At 37.8% G+C, this 23,387-nt stretch overlaps 1 protein-coding gene across 1 annotated transcript in view; it reads left to right on the forward strand.

The window, feature by feature from the left end:
- The window catches only part of USH2A (usherin), a 790,488-nt gene that overhangs the window by 473,394 nt on the left and 293,707 nt on the right, over positions 1-23,387 (forward strand). Inside the window, exon 37 of the mRNA XM_060088664.1 lies at positions 19,113-19,292. Within this exon, the coding sequence (XP_059944647.1) occupies positions 19,113-19,292 (180 nt within the window). The remainder of the gene's footprint in view (positions 1-19,112; positions 19,293-23,387) is intronic.

Here is a 23,387-nt window from a genome sequence, read left to right on the forward strand (position 1 = left end):
AAATCTTAAAGTGATATCTCAATGAAATAGCATATTCTTCTTTTCATACTAAGTCATGTATATTTTACAGGACCCTTCAATTCAGATAATAATTTTCATCGGAAATATTTGATCTCCATTTAGATTTCATGAGGTTTTCAGTTAAAAAATAGACTCACAAACATATTTAAATTTTTTCCAGTAACTAAATTATGTTTTCAATTTAAATTAGTTAAAATTAAATAAAATTGCAACTTCAATTCCTCAGCTGCACCAGCTGCATTTCTAGCGCTCAATAGCCACGTATGGATAGTGGCTATTGTATTGGGCAGCCCGGGTTTAGAACATGCGTATAAGATGTCAGCAAAATGGAAAAGTTAAAAGTTAAATTGAAGCCAAACTATTGGGGATGTTTTGTCTACTGAGTTTCAAAGAACAGGAGCTGAGTTTTTTTCTCATTAAATCAACTGGTTGGCTGGTTGGCTCAGGTGATAGAATCCGTTGCTTTGGTTTTATGTACAAATCGTCTCATTTTTTCCCAGGTTCTTTACTTTTCCTTAAGGCAAATGTTTGTATGTACCTTAATTATGCTAAAATCTGTCTCGCCTGGATATCCTTATTATCCTAGAGATAACCCTTGATTTAACTGTTAAATACTAAGTTTTGAGTAAACTAAAGAACATCGATATTGAGAGAAAAAAATTAAATGTAGTTCATGTGCCACCATGTTTACTCTTGCTTCTCAGCTGTCTTATAAATCATGTAAATAAGTACAATAAACATTTATCAAGGGATTCCATAATACTTTGGATCTATAAGTCCATCATTTGTGATGACACATCGAAGTTGGCCCAGGAAAGCTAGAAGTATGTCAAATGACGCCTTCCATCAAGTTTAGAGCAGCACTTCCTTCCCAGCATTACAACTTCGTGTAATGGCACTTGGCAGTATTGGCATTTCTGATATGACTTCTTTCGGCTAGCTCAGCATTTGTCAAAAATAAATAGTTTTTTCACTCTGTGATTGAAATGGTTAAATAATACCAATTCATTACCTCTCACAAAAGGATTTATTTTGTTCTCATAAATCAGTTTTATTCCACATTTTTATTATTCCATTGGGTGAGCTACTCAAATTGAAATCAATACAAGTGCAAGTGACACAATCAATCTAGATATTTGATTATGGATTGGAGATCCCCAGGTCTGTTTTTTAGCCAGTTCCTTTCTGATCATCTCGCTAAAGAACTGAATATTTTATTGGCATCTATGAGTTATGAACATGTTTAAAAAGCAGATAATAATCTTCATTTCTATATCGACAATGGAAGCCTGAAGAATGAGTAAGGATTAAAAGATAAAGACTTAAAATAATATGTAACTAGAACATTGTTAATAAACTGTCAGATTTCTCAATATTTTCCTTAAGATGAAGTAAGTTTTAAAATAACTTTATTCTTTCTTTTAAAAAAACAATCAATACAATTGGTGGCTATAAGTTGCATTCTTAGCATTAGGTAAGTGATTAGCTATTTGTCATGACAGAGATGTTACCTGTTTTCACACTATTTTATAGCCGAACCACATTAACTGATCTAGGTTAACAATAAGAAAACAGTTAAGGCAGATAAAACGCCTTTGAAGGTTCTCAAACTGGTTCTTTTCATTTCTACAATTATCCAGGCTAGAAAGCCACTATCTGTGGGACTCAAAAGGGAAAAACAGTTCAACTTTAAATTAGGGAGCAAAATTGATTAAGCTTTTGCTCAAGAGGGCAACATTTATATATCAAGCTCTCTTTGCTTTACAAACAAATTTATATCTTATGATCCTTTACATACTGAATGCTTATTTGGGGACACGTGGTACCACGTTATAGTTCTCTTGCCTCAGACTCTAGCCACCTGTTCTTGGTTCTTTAGCCAGGTTTTTTCTCAGGCACAATTAAACCATTTAGTAATTCGTTTCCTTATATTTAGAATAAAGCAATCAAATTCTTTCTTTAAAAGAAATTCCAAGGCAATATTAACACTGCATTTTCTTCTTTCAGCAAATATTTTAGCCTTATTTAGCCATGTACCTTGTTTCATTAAGATTTGTAGGAAGGGGTTGTTTTATGTCGGGCAAGTTACCTCTGGCAGGCACAGAACTCCAGAAGGATAAAAAAGCCTTTCCAAAGCAGTTGAAATAATAAACCCTTCTTTCTTTCATCCAAGGAGCATTAATTACTCTTCATTTACTCCTTTTTTTAAATTTTATTTTTATAAAATTTTTAGGGTTACTTTCTATTTACAGTTATTATGAAATATTGGCTATACACCCCATATTGTTGTTTTTCAATATTTATATATTTATTTATTTGGCTGTGCCAGGTCTTAGTTGTGGCATGTGGGATCTAGTTCCCCTACCAGGGATCAAACCCAGGCCCCTGCATTGGGAGCTCGGAGTCTTAGCCACTGGACCACCTGGGAAGTCCCTCCCTGTGTTGTCTAATACATCCTTGAGCCTATCTTACACCCAATAGTTCGTACCTCCCACTTCTCCACCCCTATGTTGCCCCTTCCTCGCCCCACTGGTAACTACTTGCTTGTACTCTATATCTTTGAGTCTGCTTCTTTTTTGTTATATTCACTAGTTTGTTGTATTTTTTACATTACACATATAAGTGATATCATACAGTATTCGTCTTTCTTTGCCTGGCTTATTTCACTTAGCATAATGCCCTCCAAGTCGATCCATACTCTTCAGTTACACATTTTTCTTTTCTTTTTAAATTTTTTTTAAAACATCTTTATTGGAGTATAATTGCTTTGCAATGTTGTGTTAGTTTCTGCTGTATAACGAAGTGAATCACCTATATGTATACATATATCCCCCTATACCCTCCCTCTTGTTTCTCCCTCCCACCCTCCCCATCCCACCCCTTTAGGTGGTCACAAAGCACTGAGCAAATCTCCCTGTGCTATGCGGCTGCTTCCCACTAGCTATCTGTTTTACATTTGGTAGTGTATATATGTCAATGCTACTCTTTCACTTCATCCCAGCTTACCCTTCCCCCTCCCTATGTCCTCAAGTCCATTCTCTATGTCTGCGTCTTTATTCCTGTCCTGCCCCTAGGTTCATCAGAACCTTTTTTTTTTTTTTAGATTCCATATATATGTGTTAGCATACAGTATTTGTTTTTCTCTTTCTGCCTTACTTCACTCTGTATGACAGACTCTAGACCCATCCACCTCACTACAAATAACTCAATTTCATTTCTTTTTATGGCTGAGTAATTGTCCATTGTATATAGGTGCCACATATTCTTTATCCATTCATCTGTCGATGTACATTTAGGTAGCATCCATGTCCTGGCTACTGTAAATAGTGCCGCAGTGAACACTGTGGTACATGACTCTTTTTCAGTTATGGTTTTCTCAGAGTATATGCCCAGTAGTGGGATTGCTGGGTCATATGGTAGTTCTATTTGTAGTTTTTTAAGGAACCTCCATACTGTTCTCCATAGTGGCTGTATCAATTTACATTATGACCAACAGTGCAAGAGGGTTCCCTTTTCTCCACACCCACTCCAGCATTTATTGTTTGTAGATTTTTTGATGATGGCCATTCTGACTGGTGTGAGGTGATACCTCACTGTAGTTTTGATTTGCATTTCTCTAATGAATAGTGATGTTGAGCATCCTTTCGTGTGTTTGTTGGCAATTTCTATATCTGCTTTGGAGAAATGTCTATTTAGGTCTTCTGCCCATTATGGATTGGGTTGTTTGTTTTTTTGATATTGAGTTGCATGAGCTGCTTGTATATTTTGGAGATTAATCCTTTGTCTGTTGCTTCATTCGCAAACATTTTCCCCCATTCTGAGGGTTGTCTTTTCATCTTGTTTATGGTTTCCTTTGCTGTGCAAAACCTTTTAAGTTTCATTAGGTCCCATTCGTTTATTTTTGTTTTTATTTCCATTTCTCTAGGAGGTGGATCAAAAAGGAACCTGCTGTGATTTATGTCAAAGAGTGTTCTTCCTATGTTTTCCTCTAAGAGTTTTATAGTGTCTGGCCTTACAGTTAGGTCTTTAATCCACTTTGAATTTATTTTTGTGTATGGTGTTAGGAAGTGTTCTAATTTCATCTTTCACATGTAGCTGTCCAGTTTTCTCAGCACCACTTATTGAAGAGGCTGTCTTTTCTCCACTGTGTATTCTTGCTTCCTTTATCAAAGATAAGGTGACCATATGTGCATGGGTTTATCTCTGGGCTTTCTATCCTCTTCCATTGATCAATATTTCTGCTTTTGTGCCAATACCATACTGTCTTGTAGCTTTGCAATATAGTCTGAAATCAGGAAGCCTGATTCCTCCAGCTCCATTTTTCTTTCTCAAGATTGCTTTGGCTGTTTGGGGTCTTTTGTGTTTCCATACAAAGTGTGGAATTTTATGTTCTAGTTCTGTGAAAAACGCCATTGGTAGTTTGACAAGGATTGCATTGAATCTTTAGATTGCTTTGGGTAGTAGAGTCATTTTCACAATGTTGATTCTTCCAGTCCAAGAGCATGGTATATCTCTCCATCTGTTTGTATCATCTTTAGTGTCTTTCATCAGTGTCTTATAGTTTTCTGCATACAGGTCTTTTGTCTCCTTAGGTAGGTTTATTCCTAGGTATTTCATTCTTTTTGTTGCAGTGGTAAATGGGAGTGTTTCCCTAATTTCTCTCTAAGATCTTTCGTTGTTAGTGTACAGGAATGCAAGAGATTTCTGTGCATTAATTTTGTATCCTGCTACTTTACCAAATTCATTGATTAGCTCTAGTAGTTTTCTGGTAGCATCTTTAGGATTCTCTATGTATAGTATCATGTCATCTGCAAAGAGTGACAGCTTTACTTCTTTTCCAATTTGGATTCCTTTTATTTCTTTTTCGTTTCTGATTGCTGTGGCTAAAACTTCCAAAACTAGATTGAATAATAGTGGCTAGAGTGGGCATCTTTGTCTTGTTCCTGATTTTAGAGGAAATGGTTTCAGTTTTTCACCACTGAGAATGATGTTGGCTGTGGGTTTGTCATATATGGCCTTTATTATGTTGAGGTAAGTTCCCTCTATGCCTACTTTCTGGAGAGGTTCTATCATAAACGGGTGTTGAATTTTGTCAAAAGCTTTCTGTGCATCTACTGAGATGATCATATGGTTTTTATACCTCAGTTTGTTAATATGGTATATCACATTGATTGATTTGCGTATATTGAAGAACCCTTGCATTCCTGGAATAAACCCCAGTTCATCATGGTGTGTGATCCTTTTAACGTGCTGTTGGATTCTGTTTGTTAGTATTTTGTTGAGGATTTTTGCATATATGTTCATCAGTGATACTGGCCTGTAGTTTTCTTTTTTTCCTTTTCCTTCTCTTGTGTCTCCTGCCTAGAGAAGTTCCTTTAGCATTTGTTGTAAAGCTGGTTTGGTGGTGCTGAATTCTCGTAACTTTTGCTTGTATGTGAAGGTTTTAATTTCTCTATTGAATCTGAATGAGATCCTTGCTGGGTAGAGTAATCTTGGTTGTAGGTTTTTCCCTTTCATCACTTTAAATATGTCCTGCCACTCCCTTCTGGCTTGTAGAGTTTCTGCTGAAAGATCAGCTGTTAACCTTACGGGGATTCCCTTGTATGTTATTTGTTGCTTTTCCATTGCTGCTTTTAATATATATATATATATTTTTTGCAGTACGCAGGCCTCTCACTGCTGTGGCCTCTCCCGTTGCGGAGCACAGGCTCCGGACGCACAGGCTCAGCAGCCATGGCCCATGGGCCCAGCCGCTCCACGGCATGTGGGATCCTCCCAGACCGGGGCACGAACCCACGTCCCCTGCATCGGCAGGCGGACCCTCAACCACTGCGCCACCAGGGAAGCCCTAATATTTTTTCTTTGTATTTAATTTTTGATAGTTTAATATGTGTCTTGGCGTGTTTCTCCTTGGATTTATCCTGTATGGGACTCTCTGCACTTCCTGGAATTGATTGACTGTTTTCTTTCCCATATTAGGGAAGTTTTCAATTACAATCTCTTCAAATATTCTCTCAGTCCCTTTCTTTTTCTCTTCGTCTTCTGAGACCCCTATAATTCGAATGTTGGTGCATTTAATGTAGTCCCAGAGGTCTCTGAGACTGTCCTCAAATCTTTTCATTCTTTTTCTTTATTCTGCTCTGCGGTAGTTACTTCCACTATTTTATGTTCCAGGTTACTTATCCATTCTCTTACCTCAGTTATTCTGCTATTGATTCCTTCTAGAGATTTTTTAATTTCACTTATTGTATTGTTCATCACTGTTTGTTTGCTCTTTAGTTCTTCTAGTTCCTTGTTAAACATTTCTTGTATTTTCTCCATTCTATTTCCAAGATTTGGGATCATCTTTACTATCATTACTCTGAATTCTTTTTCAGGTAGACTGCCTATTTCCTCTTCATTTGTTTGTTCTGGCAGGTTTTTACCTTGCTCCTTCATCTACTGCGTATTTCTCTGTCTTCTCATTTTTCTTTACTTACTCTATTTGGGGTCTCCTTTTCTCAGGCTGCATGTTCATAGTTCCCACTGGTTTTGGTGTCTGCCCCCAGTGGTTAAGGTTGGTTCAGTGGCTTCTGTAGGCTTCCTGGTGAAGGAGACTGGTGCCTGTGTTCTGGTAGGTGGAGCTGGATCTTGTCTTTCTGATGGGCAGGACCACATCTGGTTGTGTGTTTTGGGGTGTCTGTGAACTTAATATGATTTTAGGCAGCCTCTCCGCTAATGGGTGGGATTGTGTTCCTGTGCTGCTAGGTGTTTGGCCTGGGACATCCGGCACTGGAGCTGGTTGACCATTAGGTCGAGCTGGGTCTTAGCGCTGAGACGGAGATCTCTGGGAGAACTCTTGCTGATTGATATTACATGGAGCTGGGAGGTCTCTGGTGGTCCAGTGTCCAGAACTCGGCTCTCCCACCTCAGAGGCTCAGGCCTGACACCAGGCCAGAGCACCAAGACCCTGTCAGCCACATGGCTCAGAAGAAAAGGGAGAAAAAAAGAAAGAAAAAGTAATAATGTTAAATAAATAAAATTACAAAATTAAAATAAAAAATTTTTTTAATTGTTAAAATTTTTAAAAAGTAATAAAAAAAAGAAGAGAACAACCAAACCAATAAACAAATCCACCAATGATAACAAGCGCTAAAAACTATGCTAAGGTAAACATAAAAATCAGAAACAAGTCAGTCGCAGACAGCAAGCCCCAAGTCTACAGTTGCTTCCAAAGTCCACCACCTCAGTTATGGATTGATTCGTTGTTTGTTCAGGTGTACCACAGATTCAGGGTACCTCACGTTGATTGTGGGGATTTAATCCGCTGCTCCTGAGGCTGCTGGAAAGATTTCCCTTTCTCTTCTTTGTTTGCACAGCTTCTGGGGTTCAGCTTTGGATTTGGCCCCGCCTCTGTGTGTAGGTCGCCGTCAGGCCTGTGTTCCCACCCAGACAGGATGGGATTAAAGCCGTGGCTGATTAGGGGGCTCTGGCTCACTCATGCCAGGGGTGGGGGGAGGGAGGGGTACAGTGGTTATAATTGGAATGTGGGATGAGCCTGTGACGGCAGAGGCCGGCGTGACATTGCAACAGCCTGAGGCACACCGTGTGTTCTCCCAGGGAAGTTGTCCCTGGATCATGGGATCTTGGCAGTGGTGGGCTGCACAGGCTCCTGGGAGAGGAGGTGTGGATAGTGACCTGTGCTTGCACACAGGATTCTTGAGGGCTACAGCAGCAGTGTTAGAGTTTCACACCCACCTCTGGGGTCCAAGCTGATAGCTACGGCTCACGCCTGTCTCTGGAGCTCGTTTAGGCAGTCCTCTGCCTTCTGTGGGCAGACAGGGAAGGAATCCGCTCTCCTTGCGCACCCCGAAACAATGGTCTCTTGCCTCTTAGGCAGGTCCAGAGTTTTTCCTGGAATCCCTCCCGGCTAGCTATGGTGCATTAGCCCCCTTAGGCTGTGTTCACGCAGCCAACCCCAGTCCTCTCCCTGGGATCCAACCTCTAAAGACCTAGCCTCAGCTCCCAGCCCCCACCCACCCCAGTGGGTGAGCGGAAAAGCCTCTCAGGCTGGTGAGTGCTGGTTGACAGTGATCCTCTGTGCGGAAATCTCTCTGCTTTGCCCTCTGCACGCCTGTTGCTGAGCTCTCCTCCATGGCTCCGAAGCTCCCCCCCTGCCAACCCCCATCTCCACCAGTGAAGGGGCTTTCTCGTGTGTAGAAACTTTTCCTCCTTCACAGCTCCCTCCCAGAGGTTCACATTCCATCCCTATTCATTTGTCTTTGTTTTTCCTTTTTTCTTTTGCCCCACTCAGGTACATGGGGATTTTCTTGCCTTTTGGGAAGTCTGAGGTCTTCTGCCAGCATTCAGTAAGTGTTCTGTAGATGCCCCATGTGTAGATGTATTTCTCATGTATTTGTGGGGAGGAAGGTGATCTCCACGTCTTACTCCTCCACCATCTTGAAGGTCCCCTCTTCAGTTACTCTTATCAAACCTTTAGAACAGCAGCTATCGTCACTATGATGTACTTGGATTTCCATTTGCAAACTTCCTGAGCATGTGGAATTAGGGACTTTCAATAACATATTTTCTTTCTGCTTTTTTTTTCCTTTTCAGTAATTTGCATTTATAAGCACTGGATAGTGAAAGGCCTTCAAAGCATCAAAAACAGTACAGTGCAGCAATGTAAGATAGGGCTCCATCAATACAGTATTGTTTCCAGCATACCCTGTTCCACTCTTTAAAGAGTTTACTCAAGAAAATAAATGTAAAAATTGTAAATCTCTTTATTCAGGAAGGCAGACCATTTTTAAAATGTTGTCACTTCAATTGTTTAATTCAGAGGACAGCAAACTTTTTCAGTAAAGGGCCACATAGTAAACACTTTAAACTTTACAGGCAACATGGTCTTACCATAACCGCTGAATTGTGCAGTTGTAACATGACAATGCCTAGACGTGTAATTTTCTGTGTTCTAATAAAACTTTATTTACAAGAACAGGTTTCTGGCCAGATTTGGCTTGTAGCATGTAGATTGTGGATCCCGATTTATTTATAAGTTTAAATACACTTCATATAGTTTCCTTGGATCTTTCAACCCTCTCATGATTCTCTGGATTTCACAGAAATTATGTATGCTAACTTAAAAATTCATGTAATATAGAGTAATGGCATTCATGAAAATCCCACTACCTGTAAGTAACTAATGTTAACAAATGACAAACATCATTTCAGACCTTTCTCAATTCATGAGTGGTTTCTTGGTAGCAAGCAACAGAAACAACTCTGATTAATTAAGGCAAAAATGAATTACTGTAAGAGAACTGAGCAGTTCAAAAAGTGGACAAGAAAGTGGCAGAGTCATACTTGTACAGAAACTACAAATAGCTTGGCCCAGACAAGCTTGTGTCTCAGGTTACATACAGGAGGACACCCCTACTGGCAGCAGCAGCACCACCACTTAGCAGCCCTGGACAATTGCAGCTCTGCTTCTGCATCCTCAACAATTCTAGAGACAGTGAGAAGAAACCCTAACTGACCCTAAGCCATGCATTGTTTTGCCTCATCCTGCTTCTTGGTCCCAAGGTGGAAGCATCCAACTGGCAATCTTGTGGTCAAGTGCCCACATGAGCTTTAGCTATCCTTTCATTTACCAAAATAATAATAATAATAATTAATTAAATTATATTTCTGATCATTTTCTCTCCACATCTCTATCATCTTCTCTCTGTTGTAATTTCTTGATCTTTTTTCTTATGCATTGATGATGATTATCTCGAGGCTTTCCATCATGCTATCAATTTAGATTTTAGCTGTTGCTATTCTGTTCCTTGCTTTTTTCTCACTTGTCTATTAAATCCTTCATGATTTTTTTTTCTAATTTCCAATTTATTTCTCTGCCTCTGCAATATCCTTTTTCATCTTATAGGGAATACATATCTTTTTTTTCCCCTGGAGCTATGTGGTTGTCTTTTTATCTTGAGATCCTTTCTTTCCTTTTGGCTATATGTACGCATATTTCGTATTTCTTCCTTCAAATTCATCTGGCTTATGCCTAGTATGGGCAGATCTGTCCAGACTTTTCATTTGTTCTGACTATGGTCTACGTCTTTTCTTTCCAGTGCTACTTAGTCTTCCTTCAATCTAAACTTTGAGAACTGGGTGTTGCTGTTAATGTACTTGTCCGTAGCCTTGGAGTAAAGGTGGGAGGAATGGGAGTGAAGTAGAGGATATGGATGGATGCATTGAACAGGATTCTAGGACATCTAGTTTCTCTGTCCCTTCCAAGATCCCATTAACTATCTTTTGAAGCAGCACCCCCTCCATTTATGCACATGCATCTCCCACTCCTGGGGACCTCAGCTTCTTCCCCTAACTCAGAACAAGCTTAGCAGGGTGGCCAACCCTGACTCCTCTTCCTGTCTGTACAAACTCTACTCAGGTTCACTTCATTTCAAATTAGAGAAGATTCCTTGGTTTATATTTCTTTCTCCAGGAGCAAAATTAGGAACTTTTTGTGAGATTTCAAAGTCAGTGCCATTTATTTGTTCCTTTCCCTTTATATGTGCTCCAAGATTTGCAGCTGGTCTTATTAATGTTATTATTTTTGTTCTAATTTTTCCATGTTGTTAGGTATTTTGGAAAGGCCATTCTGTTATACTAATCGATCTATTCTTCTCCAAAAACATAAACTTTTTGTTTGTTAGTTTGGGGTTTTTTGTTTTGGTTTTTGGTTAAGTTTTGGGTTTTTTGTTTGTTTGTTTTTGTTTTTTTCTTTCAAATGTTTATTTTATATTGGAGTATGGTTGATTTACAATGTTGTGTTAGTTTCAGGTGTACAGCAAAGTGATTCAGTTATACATACACATATATCTATTCTTTTTCAGCTTCTTTTCCCATATAGGTTATTATGGAGTATTGAGTAGAGTTCCCTGTGCTGTACAGTAGGTCCTTTTTGATTATCTATCTTATATATAGTAGTATGTATATGTTAATCCCAGCCTCCTAATTTATCCCTCCCCCCATCTTTCCCCTTTGGTAACTATAAGTTCAAATATATAAACCTTGAAGGTTCACAATTTATTCCTAAATCTCTTTCCAGCAAGTTGATTCATATCCATAGCTTAGAACCCGTAACACACAGACTCTAAGATGGCATCTGATTATCTCCTCTTCCTGGTACTTACACCTTTGTATAATCCCTTCCCCTTGCATGTGGTCAATGCCTGTGACTTGTATTCAACCAATAGACTATGGCAAAAGGGGATGGGCTGTTAGTTCTGACAGTGATACCTAAGATTGTAAACCACCTTGCCAGGAGACTCTCTCCCTTGTGGGCTTTGATAAAGCAAGCAGCCATGTTGGAGGCCCATGTGGGAAGGAATGAGGGCAGCCTCCAGGCAATAGCCAGCAAGAAAACGAGGCCCTCAGTTCCAACAGCCTGCAAGGAACTGAATGCTGCAACAACTACCTGAGCTGGAGGAGATCCTTCTCCAGTAGAACCTTGAGATAGGGCTATAGTCCAAGGCAACACCTTGATTGCAGCCCTTTTGAGACCCTGAGCAAGAGGACCCAGCTAAGATCTGCCCAGACTCCTGACCCACAGAGACTATGAGATAAGAAATGCATGTTGTTTTGAGCTGCTCACTTTGTGCTAAGATGATGACACAGCAATAGATAACTAGCTCAGGAACACGTGACTCTATGACTGCAGTGAATAAAGCTGATAGAATCACCAGCAAAACATGGCATAATTCTCACCCAAATACTGTGCTCTGAAAATCCATGTTCTCCTTTAATGGAGGCTCTTTCTCAAGCATGTATCTAAGCATTGAAACTAAGATTATAAACATTTCATTAAGAATTGGTGACTGACTCCGTTCTGTGATTGATGCTTGTTAAGTTTTCCATCTGATACCAGTGGTACTCAAGGCTCAGCATGGTCAGTATGTTTAGTAAGGCTCTACTACAACATCTTCTGTTCATTGATTAGTCAAGCTCATGTCTGTCCAATGTTTAGTTTGGAATCTAGAGACCACTTTCTGTGGGAGCACATTTTCCCAAACGGCTCTTGGCTAATTGAGATAATGGCAATTGTTTGTTCATTTTGACAGTTTGTCCAAATGGGGGAAAAAAAGTTAAAGGAGAAAAAAAATCTGACTTTTCAGAGCACAACATAGTTGATAAAAATGGACCATACTTCCCTAATTTACCACACAATCAATCTCTGAATTCACTGTTTATATATAATTATTCTCTGATGTTAATAAAATAAGAGCATTTAGGAAATCTGACTGTGGTACATAGAACAAACTTGATGAAAAGAGACCATGCCCCAAAGGGCTTTAAAAAATGGTATTTAGGGCTTCCCTGGTGGTGCAGTGGTTGAGAGTCCGCCTGCCAATGCAGGGGACGTGGGTTCGTGCCCCAGTCCGGGAAGATCCCACATGCTGCGGAGCAGCTGGGCCCGTGAGCCATGGCTGCTAAGCCTGTGCATCCGGAGCCTGTGCTCCACAACGGGAGAGGCCACAGCAGTGAGAGGCCCGCGTACGGCAAAAAAAAAAAAAAAAAAAAAAAAAAAATGGTATTTAAAATATTTAGAAGGGTAGTCATGCAACTTTGGTATACCCTTGCCCATACGTTTAAAAAAATCAAAACAAAACAGAAAGATCCTTAATATCTATAGAACTGTTATTGCTCTTGTATGAGCACAGACTCGGCAAATGTTTCTGAAGCACCTTTTGGTGAATTGATGAAATACTCTATGTATTTATTCCCTGAACTACAATTGTCCTAACAGTAAAATGACAAATTTAAAAAGGAATCAAAGAAGTACAGCTTTTACTAGATGACAACTAATTAAACATCACATTAGAGTAATTACAATAATGGTAAAAGTATGATGCATTAATAGAACACTGTCCTTCTCAGAGGCCTAAGTGCTTCACAGGCTTTTTTTTTTTTTTTTTCTCATTCAAAATGTTCTGTGGAGAAGACAGCTATGTAGGTAGAGATCTATAAAGGTTTTCTACATTGGCAAAAACTTAAAAGACAGGAATAGGTCCTTTTACCTACATAGTAACTTAAACAAATACTTTCAGATTTCTACCAAAGTAAGATCTATTAGAATAATGAAGTCTGGAGGATGCATTTGCATCATGGGTAGAATAATTTGAAATAACATCCTTAGAAAGAAGAAATAAAAGTGAATTAAATATTAATATGTGTTATCTAGATGACCTAGAATTCTTAGCTCCCATTAAAGGGCATTTTGGCCACATGGCCCTAATCTGTGATCTGCCGTTCAATGTCTTTTGATTTCAGGATTGGCAGAATTCTGTAATGATGAGGTGAGGCTGAACAATACAGGAGACCCCAATACAGGAAAAAATATAGCATTTTCTTTTTCCAGCCAGAAGTGGGAAAATTAGTCAACACGTTTTCTACCATAAGGTGTAATTGGATTCAGAAAAAGGCTAACTTAAACAGGACCAGGTCTGACATGTAAAACCTCACATGATAACAAGAATCAGTTTGGTTTGTTCGCTGTCATTCCTTATTGTGATCTTTGTCATGAGAATGGATTCATGTTGTGCCATTTTCTGTTCTTGTTACAATCTTTGTCACATGAATAAGATATCAGGATGTTAATGCCTGGCATGCAGTCTTCTGTGTGTGATGATAGTTACAAGACTACGCTGACCTTTGCAGTATTATGTATTCTGATTGGTTGTTCATTTCACCTCTTTCCCACAAGTTAATAAGGCTGTAAAAAGGAAAGAACTGAAATGGCCAGCCAGTCAAGTTATAGAATATTGAAAAGGTCAGAGCAGTACAGCACAGAGGAAAAAAAATTATGGAATATATGGTACATTAAGATTCTTGTGACAATGATTATAACAAGAATGGGAAAGGATACCCATTTATGTTATTTCAATCTAGAGAACCCCATGGGATGATATTCCCGGAATAGCCATCACTTATGCATCTGTGAGTCATACATGTGAAAATATCTGTTTATACTGGTTTTGGCTTAAAAACTAATTATATAGAAAATATCCTACTATTCAGAAAATAAGAACATTAAAAGTAAGATTTTAGCCTTAGAAGTGGACATTCATGTTATTAACATTTTAGTAGGTCTTTGTATTTGAAGCTGAAGGAAAACTTCCTTACATGTGAAATCTGTTGGGCATATGAGATTTATTTTGATTGTTTCTTCATTTAACACTGTTTTTCTTCAAAATAAAATAGAAAAGTAGGACTGAAAGAATTAACCTTTTTGGAAGTCCTTTAGAATGTGGAACATTCTGAAATAGCATTGAGGATTTTATTTTAAAATTTTGTGTGATCTATATGAAATATGTTGCTCCCTTGTGATTGCATGATACTGGCCAGCATACAAAGAATCCTTCCTTTCCACTGAATCCTCAGTGGAGAGAGAAAGAAAGGGAGAGAGACACTTAATTCAGAAATTCTTAAGTTATTGTTCTCAGGTGTGCAATAATGTTTATTCATTTTTTACATACTTCATGATTTCATTTATTATAAAGTCTAGAATGAGCAAAAAATATTATTATGATCAAAATCAGAAATATGTAGGTGCATATATGTCCATAATTATTATATATTCCCGGTGGAATAGCCTGTTATCATTTTTAAACGTCTCTCTTTACCCCTAATAACGTTTTTTCTCTAACAGTCTATTTTATCTGATATTAGTATAACCAATTCTCTTAGGGTTGCTGTTTACGTGATATAGCTTTTCCTTTTCTTTTTTTATTCATTTTTAAAATTATTTTTATGCATGTTTTAAGTTTTCTTATAGAACAACTGTACTAAATTTTGTAGTCTGTTAAGACAGTCTGGTTTAAAAGTTAGGTTTGCACTTTCTAAAGATGCACTGTTTCACTAATAGAGTAAACATTTTACAGCCCAAAGCTAGAATCTAAATGTATCATTAATAAAAATGCCAAATGCAACCTCATTATTTTTGCAAGCAAAGAAAATGAATTTTGATCATTACTTTAAGACCACCTTGAACATGGATCAAATAACCCTAAAATCAGTAGTTCTGCATACTTCAGAAGAATCTCCATGGGATTCCTGATACCCTCTGATGTTACCCTTCAGTAGTTCTGGAGTGGAACTCAGGCGTGTGAATGTTTATGAAATACCCCCCGGGAGATTTTGACGTGGGTGAGCCCTGGAACACAGGTACAGACAGTCCCACTGTGTAAAGAGTTTAGTGCAATCCCCACTTAAAGCCCGATGGCACAGACCACAGCCAAAGAAGGTGGACGAGGGGGACTCCAAACTCACAGTGCCTGGAGGCGGGAAGATGGGGGGCTGTGGTTCCAGAACACAGAATCTTAACCGGGCCTGCACCATCCACTGATAGTCACCAATAGGGTCAGCGCTGAGGCCGACCACACAGGAGTGGTCACCTGTGATAGGAAGTGCTTATCGCTTGAGCATTTTCTAGCTTGATTCTTGAGGCTGAACCAACAGGGCTGCCTTTTCCAGCCCACTGAAAACAAAGTTTATGCAAAGAAAAGTGGTAAAGCCCAACCCTCTCAAAAGGAAGGATCAGAGGGCCTGCATTTTTAAGATTTCCCCCCCAATATTTAGGAGACCAAATTGGTAAAGTTTAAAGGAAGAAAGAGAAGGCAGGGAGAATGAAGTGGAGAAGAGCTGAAACCTCTGGATCCTGTTTTGGTTTTGAATCTGGAGATTTTTGAGCTTCAGCAAGGGTTGAAATCCTGTCATTTGCTCCAGGTCTGTGAATTGAGTTGTATGTTAGTGGGGCTGAGAGAACATTTGACTCACTCAGCTGCATGCTTCCTGGAGATGTACACGTTCTTTTTTCAGCTGAACGAAATGGTTATGTAATTGCATACTTCTCATAATTATTGAGTAATTATATACTTCTTATAATTACTGAGTAATCATTGTTCTATAACTAGGACTTAATGTTACAACTAATTGTATAATTACCATGTATTAATGTTATCTGGGAAACTTAGAATAAAGTGGTACTTAATATATTTCCCCCTGCCATGGCATTTTCAAAGCTGGCAATAGTGTTCGTTTTACAGCCTGAAATTTGCTTCAAAGACAAACAAAATACAAGGGAAAAAAACCTCACCAATGTTATCATTATAGATGTTAACTCATTGAGCTTACGACTGCACCAGGCTTAAAATGTGTAAAACTGTATTCTCCTGGCTTATTTTTATAATTTTCATTGTTGTTTTGCAGTTTACCATTTTTTGTAAGATGTGTACAGTTATACTACTTTAGAAGCAATAGAGCATCTGCCTGGGTCTCCTGGGATACACTGACCTTTTTGAAATTTTACAGCTGGGCATGTGACAATAGCAGCAATTGTTTCAGCTATAACTGAAAATGTTTTTAAGGAGCTAGGCATTATGGGAACTTGAGAAAATCTACAGATGTGGATAATGAAATTTGTCTTAGACCATGGTTAGAAGGGATTCATATTCATCTTAACCACGTTTCTTGAGTGTAAGAACTATGTCTTACTTGTTTGGTGCATACTGTTATCAGCACCTAGCAAAGTCTACTCCCTGACCTGTTGTAAAGAATCTATGAAAGCTAGTGTAGCATAATTTGGAAATGTCTTTTCAATGCATTAGGAAATTACCAACAGCTACTTGGTAGGTTTCATAACTTCTTCACTCATATATTTTGTTGTCTATTCAAATTTGGGGAAATGTAAAACCATTCTTAAGCTGTGAATATGTCTTTATCTTGTTTTACTAAACATGAATAGAAATTATTAGTCCCATGTTTTAGCCCATAAGTACCATTTATTTTCTTTGGAACAAACCAGTCCTTTGCCAATTTCAAGTTCAGAGTAGTAAATTCTTGCCCTAACTAAGGATTTCTTCTGTTCATGAAAGACACTTAACCTACCTATGTATTTTGCAGCAATAAAATTCTCAGCTAAGTTCTCCAACCCAAAGTTATTATAAGTATCTTTTTAAAAATTTGATATATTTTTAAAGTAACCTTACCCATGCTCATGACTACATAGGAGCTCCTGTTTTCATCATTTGATCTTTATTAATTTTAGAGTTTGAAATACAACCTGATGGAACAATTGCCCAGTGGTAGTGAATGAGATTAGTGTTGTTTTATTAATTGAAGAACCTTAGAATTTTGATTAATAATATATTGTTGGGGGCTTCCCTGGTGGTGCAGTGGTTGAGAGTCTGCCTGCCGATGCAGGGGACACGGGTTCATGCCCCGGTCCGGGAAGATCCCACATGCCGTGGAGTAGCTGGGCCCGTGAGCCATGGCCACTGAGCCTGCACGTCTGGAGCCTGTGCTCTGCAACGGGAGAGGCCACAACAGTGAGAGGCCCGCGTATCGCAAAAAATAAATAAATAAATAAAATAATAATAATATATTGTTGGATGGAGGTGGGGGAGGAATATAGTAGGTAGGTAGTTTAGAAAGTAAAATACAGAGTGAATAATTCTTAATCACTTGCTAGTTCTAAATATTTGTCTGTAATGTATCTGCTGTATGGATTACAAGAAACAGTAATATTCTTAGCTGCTGTTGATGAACATCTGCTGTAAAGAAATCCCACTTAACCTTGGTAATAACATGGCAATTGAAGGAGTACTCTCATTCCTAGTTCACAGAAGAAAAACCTGAGGTTCAGAAATATTAAGTAACTTACAAAGAGCACGCTACTGAAGAGTAAGGACAGGTTCAAATGCAGAAACGCTTTGATCACCAAATTTATGTACTTTCCTTTGCACTATACTCTACTAAACTATGTAAAAATACACTATTTTTGCAAGTACTGTAACTTAAATTTTGTCTACTGTACAATGCAAGATCACACCATATTTTACCTTTTAAAATATTTAAACAATAAAGATTATATCAGTATCCAGGGATCTTGAAAATATGCTTTCCCCTTGAAGTCCAGCATCATGTGTGTTTTTTGTTTGCTTATATTTTGTATAATTTATGTGGGAAAAATGAAAGGTACATAGTAAAAAGTGTTTTGGCAAAGGAAGAACGCTACTTGAAGTAAATATTGCTATTCTTAATTATTTTTTCTGTGTTTTAAGAGTAAGTATAACTAAATTTTACCAAATTAAGCAATATTTTGAAAAATTTGCCTCATGGAAACTTTTCAGGAAAGCCTCTATCATAGAAAGTGAAATAAATGTTACAGTACAGTTTTCGGTTGTAGCCCTATTTTTATTTTAAGCCTAATTTCTAATTCTCCTTAACCTTGAACCCAGTTGCCTAGAAGAGGGAGATAAAATATTGTTATCAGACAGCAGTATTTTCCTATATCCTCGACATGCTAAGATTTGAGAATGGGTTTGCTGAAGTTTTGGAAGGATGGTGGTGGTAGGATGTGGTGATGCCACGTTTATGGTGATTCTTATATACAGCTAGGCAACTGCTACATTTACCCATAGAGCTAAAAAAATAGATCTTCTAATCAAAATGGACACATATTACTTCCCATCCCTAGTGGCTTTTCAGGATATTTTGACCAAATCTGATTTAAAGACACATTAGATAGAAAGCAGTCAGCTCACCTTTCAAGCGAAATGAGCAGAAAATACACCAATTGATAATAAATAAAACATATGACACATGCATTTGCATGTACTGTTTATATCCAGAACCATTCTATTTGGGGGAAAAGAGTGTGACTTCCTTCCAGTCACACATCAAAGAAAATTCAAGGATTTAAAAAAAATCTCAAACAGTTGTAAATAATCCATTAAGTGATCAATTTATATATCTGCCCAGTAGTTTTACTTATAGGCATGATACTTGTGATTAGGTTTCATACTGTCTTAGACTATCAGTCCAGTTATTTCAATCCCTGTGCTAAATAGATTAGAGAACATAATATTAACTGAGATAACACTTTGTTCACAAAATAATAAAAGTATGCATGTTGATAATAGCCATGTAATGTCTCTCGGGGCGTTGATATATAGTTCTGTTTAGTACTGTATATTTAGAAACCCAAGAAAATATTCAAATAATAGCAGGAAAGAATCCTAAGTATGCACCAATTTAAATATTTTTCTGTTTTTAATCAGCAGACGACAACTACACTCTTCTGAATGGCACACAAGTCATGTACAGTGGTGAAGAGACCAGCCTTTCGGTGCTCATCGATGGGTTGATTCCTTTTACTAACTATACAGTACAAGTGAATGTTTCAAATAGCCAAGGCAGCTTGATAAGTGATCCCGTAATGATTTCCATGCCGCCAGGGGGTAAGTCTATGAACAACGTTGGTATCTAAATGTATATAAATGCCCTAGAACTAAATCTCCACTGAACACCTTGTTTATTGTTAGAATTAATTTTTTTAGAACTTAGAGTCTCAGTTGTATTTCTGGTTGTTTTTTTTTTTTTTTTTTTTTTTTCCTTTTGCGGTATGCGGGCCTCTCACTGTTGTGGCCTCCCCCGTCGCGGAGCACAGGCTCCGGACGCGCAGGCTCCGGACGCGCAGGCTCAGCGGCCATGGCTCATGGGCCCAGCCGCTCCGCGGCATATGGGATCCTCCCAGACAGGGGCACGAACCCGTATCCCCTGCATCGGCAGGCGGACTCTCAACCACTTGCGCCACCAGGGAGGCCCTCTGGTTGTTTTTGTTCTTGTTTATTCTATTGAGACCCTTTTATTGATGTTGTTTCATTGAGACCACTTTCATCTCGCACTGAGTCTACATGTATGTGTATGTACACACACATGTATCTCTTGCTTTATGCATGTTAAGACTGGGAAATGCTTTTTTGTCTGAGACTTCATTTAGATTCAAAATTTATGTTTTCCATTTGTGGTTTAATTTTCTCATACAAGTGGATCTCATTCCTGGTTTTTTGTAGAACTAGTTTAGAAGTATATCTAAACCTCTCATTTGATAGGAAAAAAAAAAGCAGAGTGAGGGTAATAGAATAGGAAAACTCTATTCACACCACTGGAAAAACATCTTTAAATTCCATGTCCTAATAATTAGAGTTCAATAGCATCATTTTCACATGTGAAATGTGACACAATCTGGCTATTTTTAACTATTTCTATGAACAAAGATTGACTTATTCAGAATTATTGTGATCTGCAATCAACTCCACCCTTGTTCTAACTATTTATGGGAACTAATTATTAAGAAAAATCTCCCTTAGATTGATATGTACAGCCCTTGAACAGAAAGCATGCCTCAAAACTAATAAGAACATGATTCTCGATTTGGTGTTTAGAAAGGTATGTTTTTTGAAAATACCAAAGGAAAAGGACCCTAGGACACCCAGTGTCGGCTTGTAGCCCAGCTTCAGGAACCAGTGCGTTCTGTACTAAAGGATAATGTCCTTACTGCGTTAAGAGCATTCTGCAGGGCTGGATAAAATCCCTCTCTAGTCGTAAAGAGTATAAAAGCAACAAAGGTCTCATCACCAGAGGAAAATAAGGGTTAATCTACAATTCATATGGAATCCCTCTTCCAAGGAAGAATTCATTACCTGCTGTGTCATAAAAACCACTCAGTATTATCTACCTTTTATGACATTATAAGAATTAATGAATGGATATTTACCAAACACTTGAAACTCTAAATGGCTGAAGCCACATTGTTTAAGAAAAGAACGCTTGAAAGCGACTTTTGGGGCAGATCAACTCAGTTGCATATTGTATGAACAAATAATAAAGAAGGGAATTGAATTTAGGTGGGTGCCTGTTTAAGAACTGAGACCAAAAAATCAAAACAAAACAAAAGAAACTTTGGGTATTCCTATCTTCATTTTTCACTGTAACCCAATATGCTTGAAGGGGTAAAAAATTGGGATGACTCTATACCTTAATATATAATACCCCTTGTTTATATTTAGGTAGTAAAGAGTGATTAGTGCTTTAATGGAGATTCTTCCGTGGTATAGTGACATCTTAACAGAATATGTGGCATATTTGAGTTACATACTCATTTTCTGGCTAAACACTGATTTAGATAGTTCGTAATTTACAGCAATTTACATTGCATTCATAAAAGGGGTGAATTTAATTCATTGTCTGTACGTTTAGGAATGTATGGCCTAATAATTTATAATATATGTGTGTGTGTATCTACGATTCAGTTAAACACAGCAAGCTGCCATTATTAACTCAATATACACTGTGCGAATATATCTGTCAGTGGGTTAGTAGAAGGGTTAATATTATGCAAACAGGAGGAAACTGAATATTGTTTTACGGTGGTACAGTTGGACTGAAGTCAACTGCTGAGTCTTATTTTCATCTCTACTCTGTGGTTGCTTATCCATGTCATTATCATAATGCTCCGGAAGCCAGCACTCTCTGGGCATCATGCAATCATTCACTTCATGTACTCAGAAATCCAGAATTTGGGAGATGGCCCTTCACCAAAAGAGGAAGCAAAATGTCTTCAAAGACAGACAGTGATTTCCTCAAGTTTATTACAGCCATTAAGACATACTTCTTTTCATCATTAGATTGTTGTTGATTACAATTAGGAAACTTATAGCTTTGAAATTATCTTTTTTATGACCTTGTGGCAGTTTAAAGGTGATACCTCATTGATTAAATAGGTTTTAGTTCATGCTTCCTTTTACTTAATGATCTGAAAACATATTATCCTGATTTACACATAAAATCATGCTGAAAAGCATGTGGCATTCACTAGAATATGTGTGTTTAAGTAGAATTAAATTAGTACTGAGAGTTATTAAAGAAATCTTCCATGCCTTTATCCAGTGAACTGTGTTTCATACTGAAATGAATAATAAATGAACCGATGTACAGAAGCGAACCAACTTATGGGCAGAGAAAGTTCTATATGCTATTTACTTTTCCATTATATTTGGATTGTTATCATTATTGCCATTTCCTTGATTTCAGTATTAGATCTCTTTTATGGTGATGTTGAATTCCCACTATCTTTCAAGGCTGAATTATGCAAGATCTGTAATAACACCCTTAGCTATGTTTTCTTTCCAGTGTAGTTTAAAAACATAAGAATAGAAAGTCTGGGCAAGACAGAAATGCTAATTGTTTTTCTTTATCAAGTGTTTGCTCTCAAGTGTGGCTCAGAAAAGCCTCCTTTACCCCCTTCATCTGGCCAAGTCCTACTCATGTTTAAGGTTTCAACTTGGAAGTCAATCCATGGGGAAGTCATCTTTTACCAACCAAGGCTGAGATAGGGCCCTTCTGTATCCCCAAGTTCAATCATATTATATTGAAATTGCCTGTCTCATCTGACTGTCACAATCACTGGTTATAAGCACCTACACAGCAGGGACTGTTTCTTATTCACATTTTTACCTTCAATGCCTAGACCAAACCTGACACATGGTCGGTGCATAATGAATAATTAGTGAGTGAATGAGTAAATAGATAAATTCGTCAAGATAGCTTAATTACCAGTTTTAAGTTGTAAGCTTATCATTGTTCAGGCCTGCTCAGACCTCATCTTCTACCTGAGCAGCCTTATATTATAGCCAACTGTGGAAAAGGTGACCTCCTCTGTATAAAATTGTCCAGTGCAGAAATGCTGTGGCCATGCAGATGTAATTGTTAGCCCAGACTATAAGAAGGGCAGGAGTATTAGAAGTAAGAAATACTCTCAAATTGTACTAACTCATCACTCTGGTTCCTTTCCTATTGTAGTTACTTTACTTAGGTAAACATAGGATAACAGACGTTGGTTAACACTGGAATTTGGGAGATGTAAGGGGACATAGCACAAAGAATTTTACCCTGGTACATCATCTCTTAGTTAATGGTTATGAAACATCTTATTTGATGCTAGCTCTCTCTGTTTTCTTCTGATGAGAAAAATGATGATTAACGTGCAGTTTTGTGTCTGCCAATTATACCTCAATAAGGCTGGGGAAAAGAAGTCCAACAATATCTAATTTCAAACCCTCGTTAGTTCTATCAGATCTTCCTTGTTTCGTTAATGTTGTTTAATCAAATTAATCATATTAAAAAAATAAGTCTTAACTTTGACCGAAGAAAAGGAAAATATGATTAAACAATATGATAAACACAAGTTATTCTGAAGATGGAAATTAAGACAAGTGAGATCATGAGACCAATAGCTCAGCACATAGAAGGCCAGAGGCAAATCCCTATAGCTCACATTTTTTATTTTAAAAATCCATTTGAAATATTATTTGGTCCACTGGAGGAGTTTGGTCTTTTGTTTTGTTTTCTTCTTCAATTATGTAGCATATCCTTACCCACTTGTGTGTACTCAGGCTTTTGTATTTCTACAATTACTATATTTTTAGGTTGTTTGTAGTAGCATAATGCTCATATTTACCACTAAGATACTCTTAGAAATGAATATATTTAAA

Source organism: Mesoplodon densirostris, chromosome 2, assembly GCF_025265405.1.
Source record: "Mesoplodon densirostris isolate mMesDen1 chromosome 2, mMesDen1 primary haplotype, whole genome shotgun sequence".
Classification (NCBI taxonomy): Eukaryota; Metazoa; Chordata; class Mammalia; order Artiodactyla; family Ziphiidae; genus Mesoplodon; species Mesoplodon densirostris.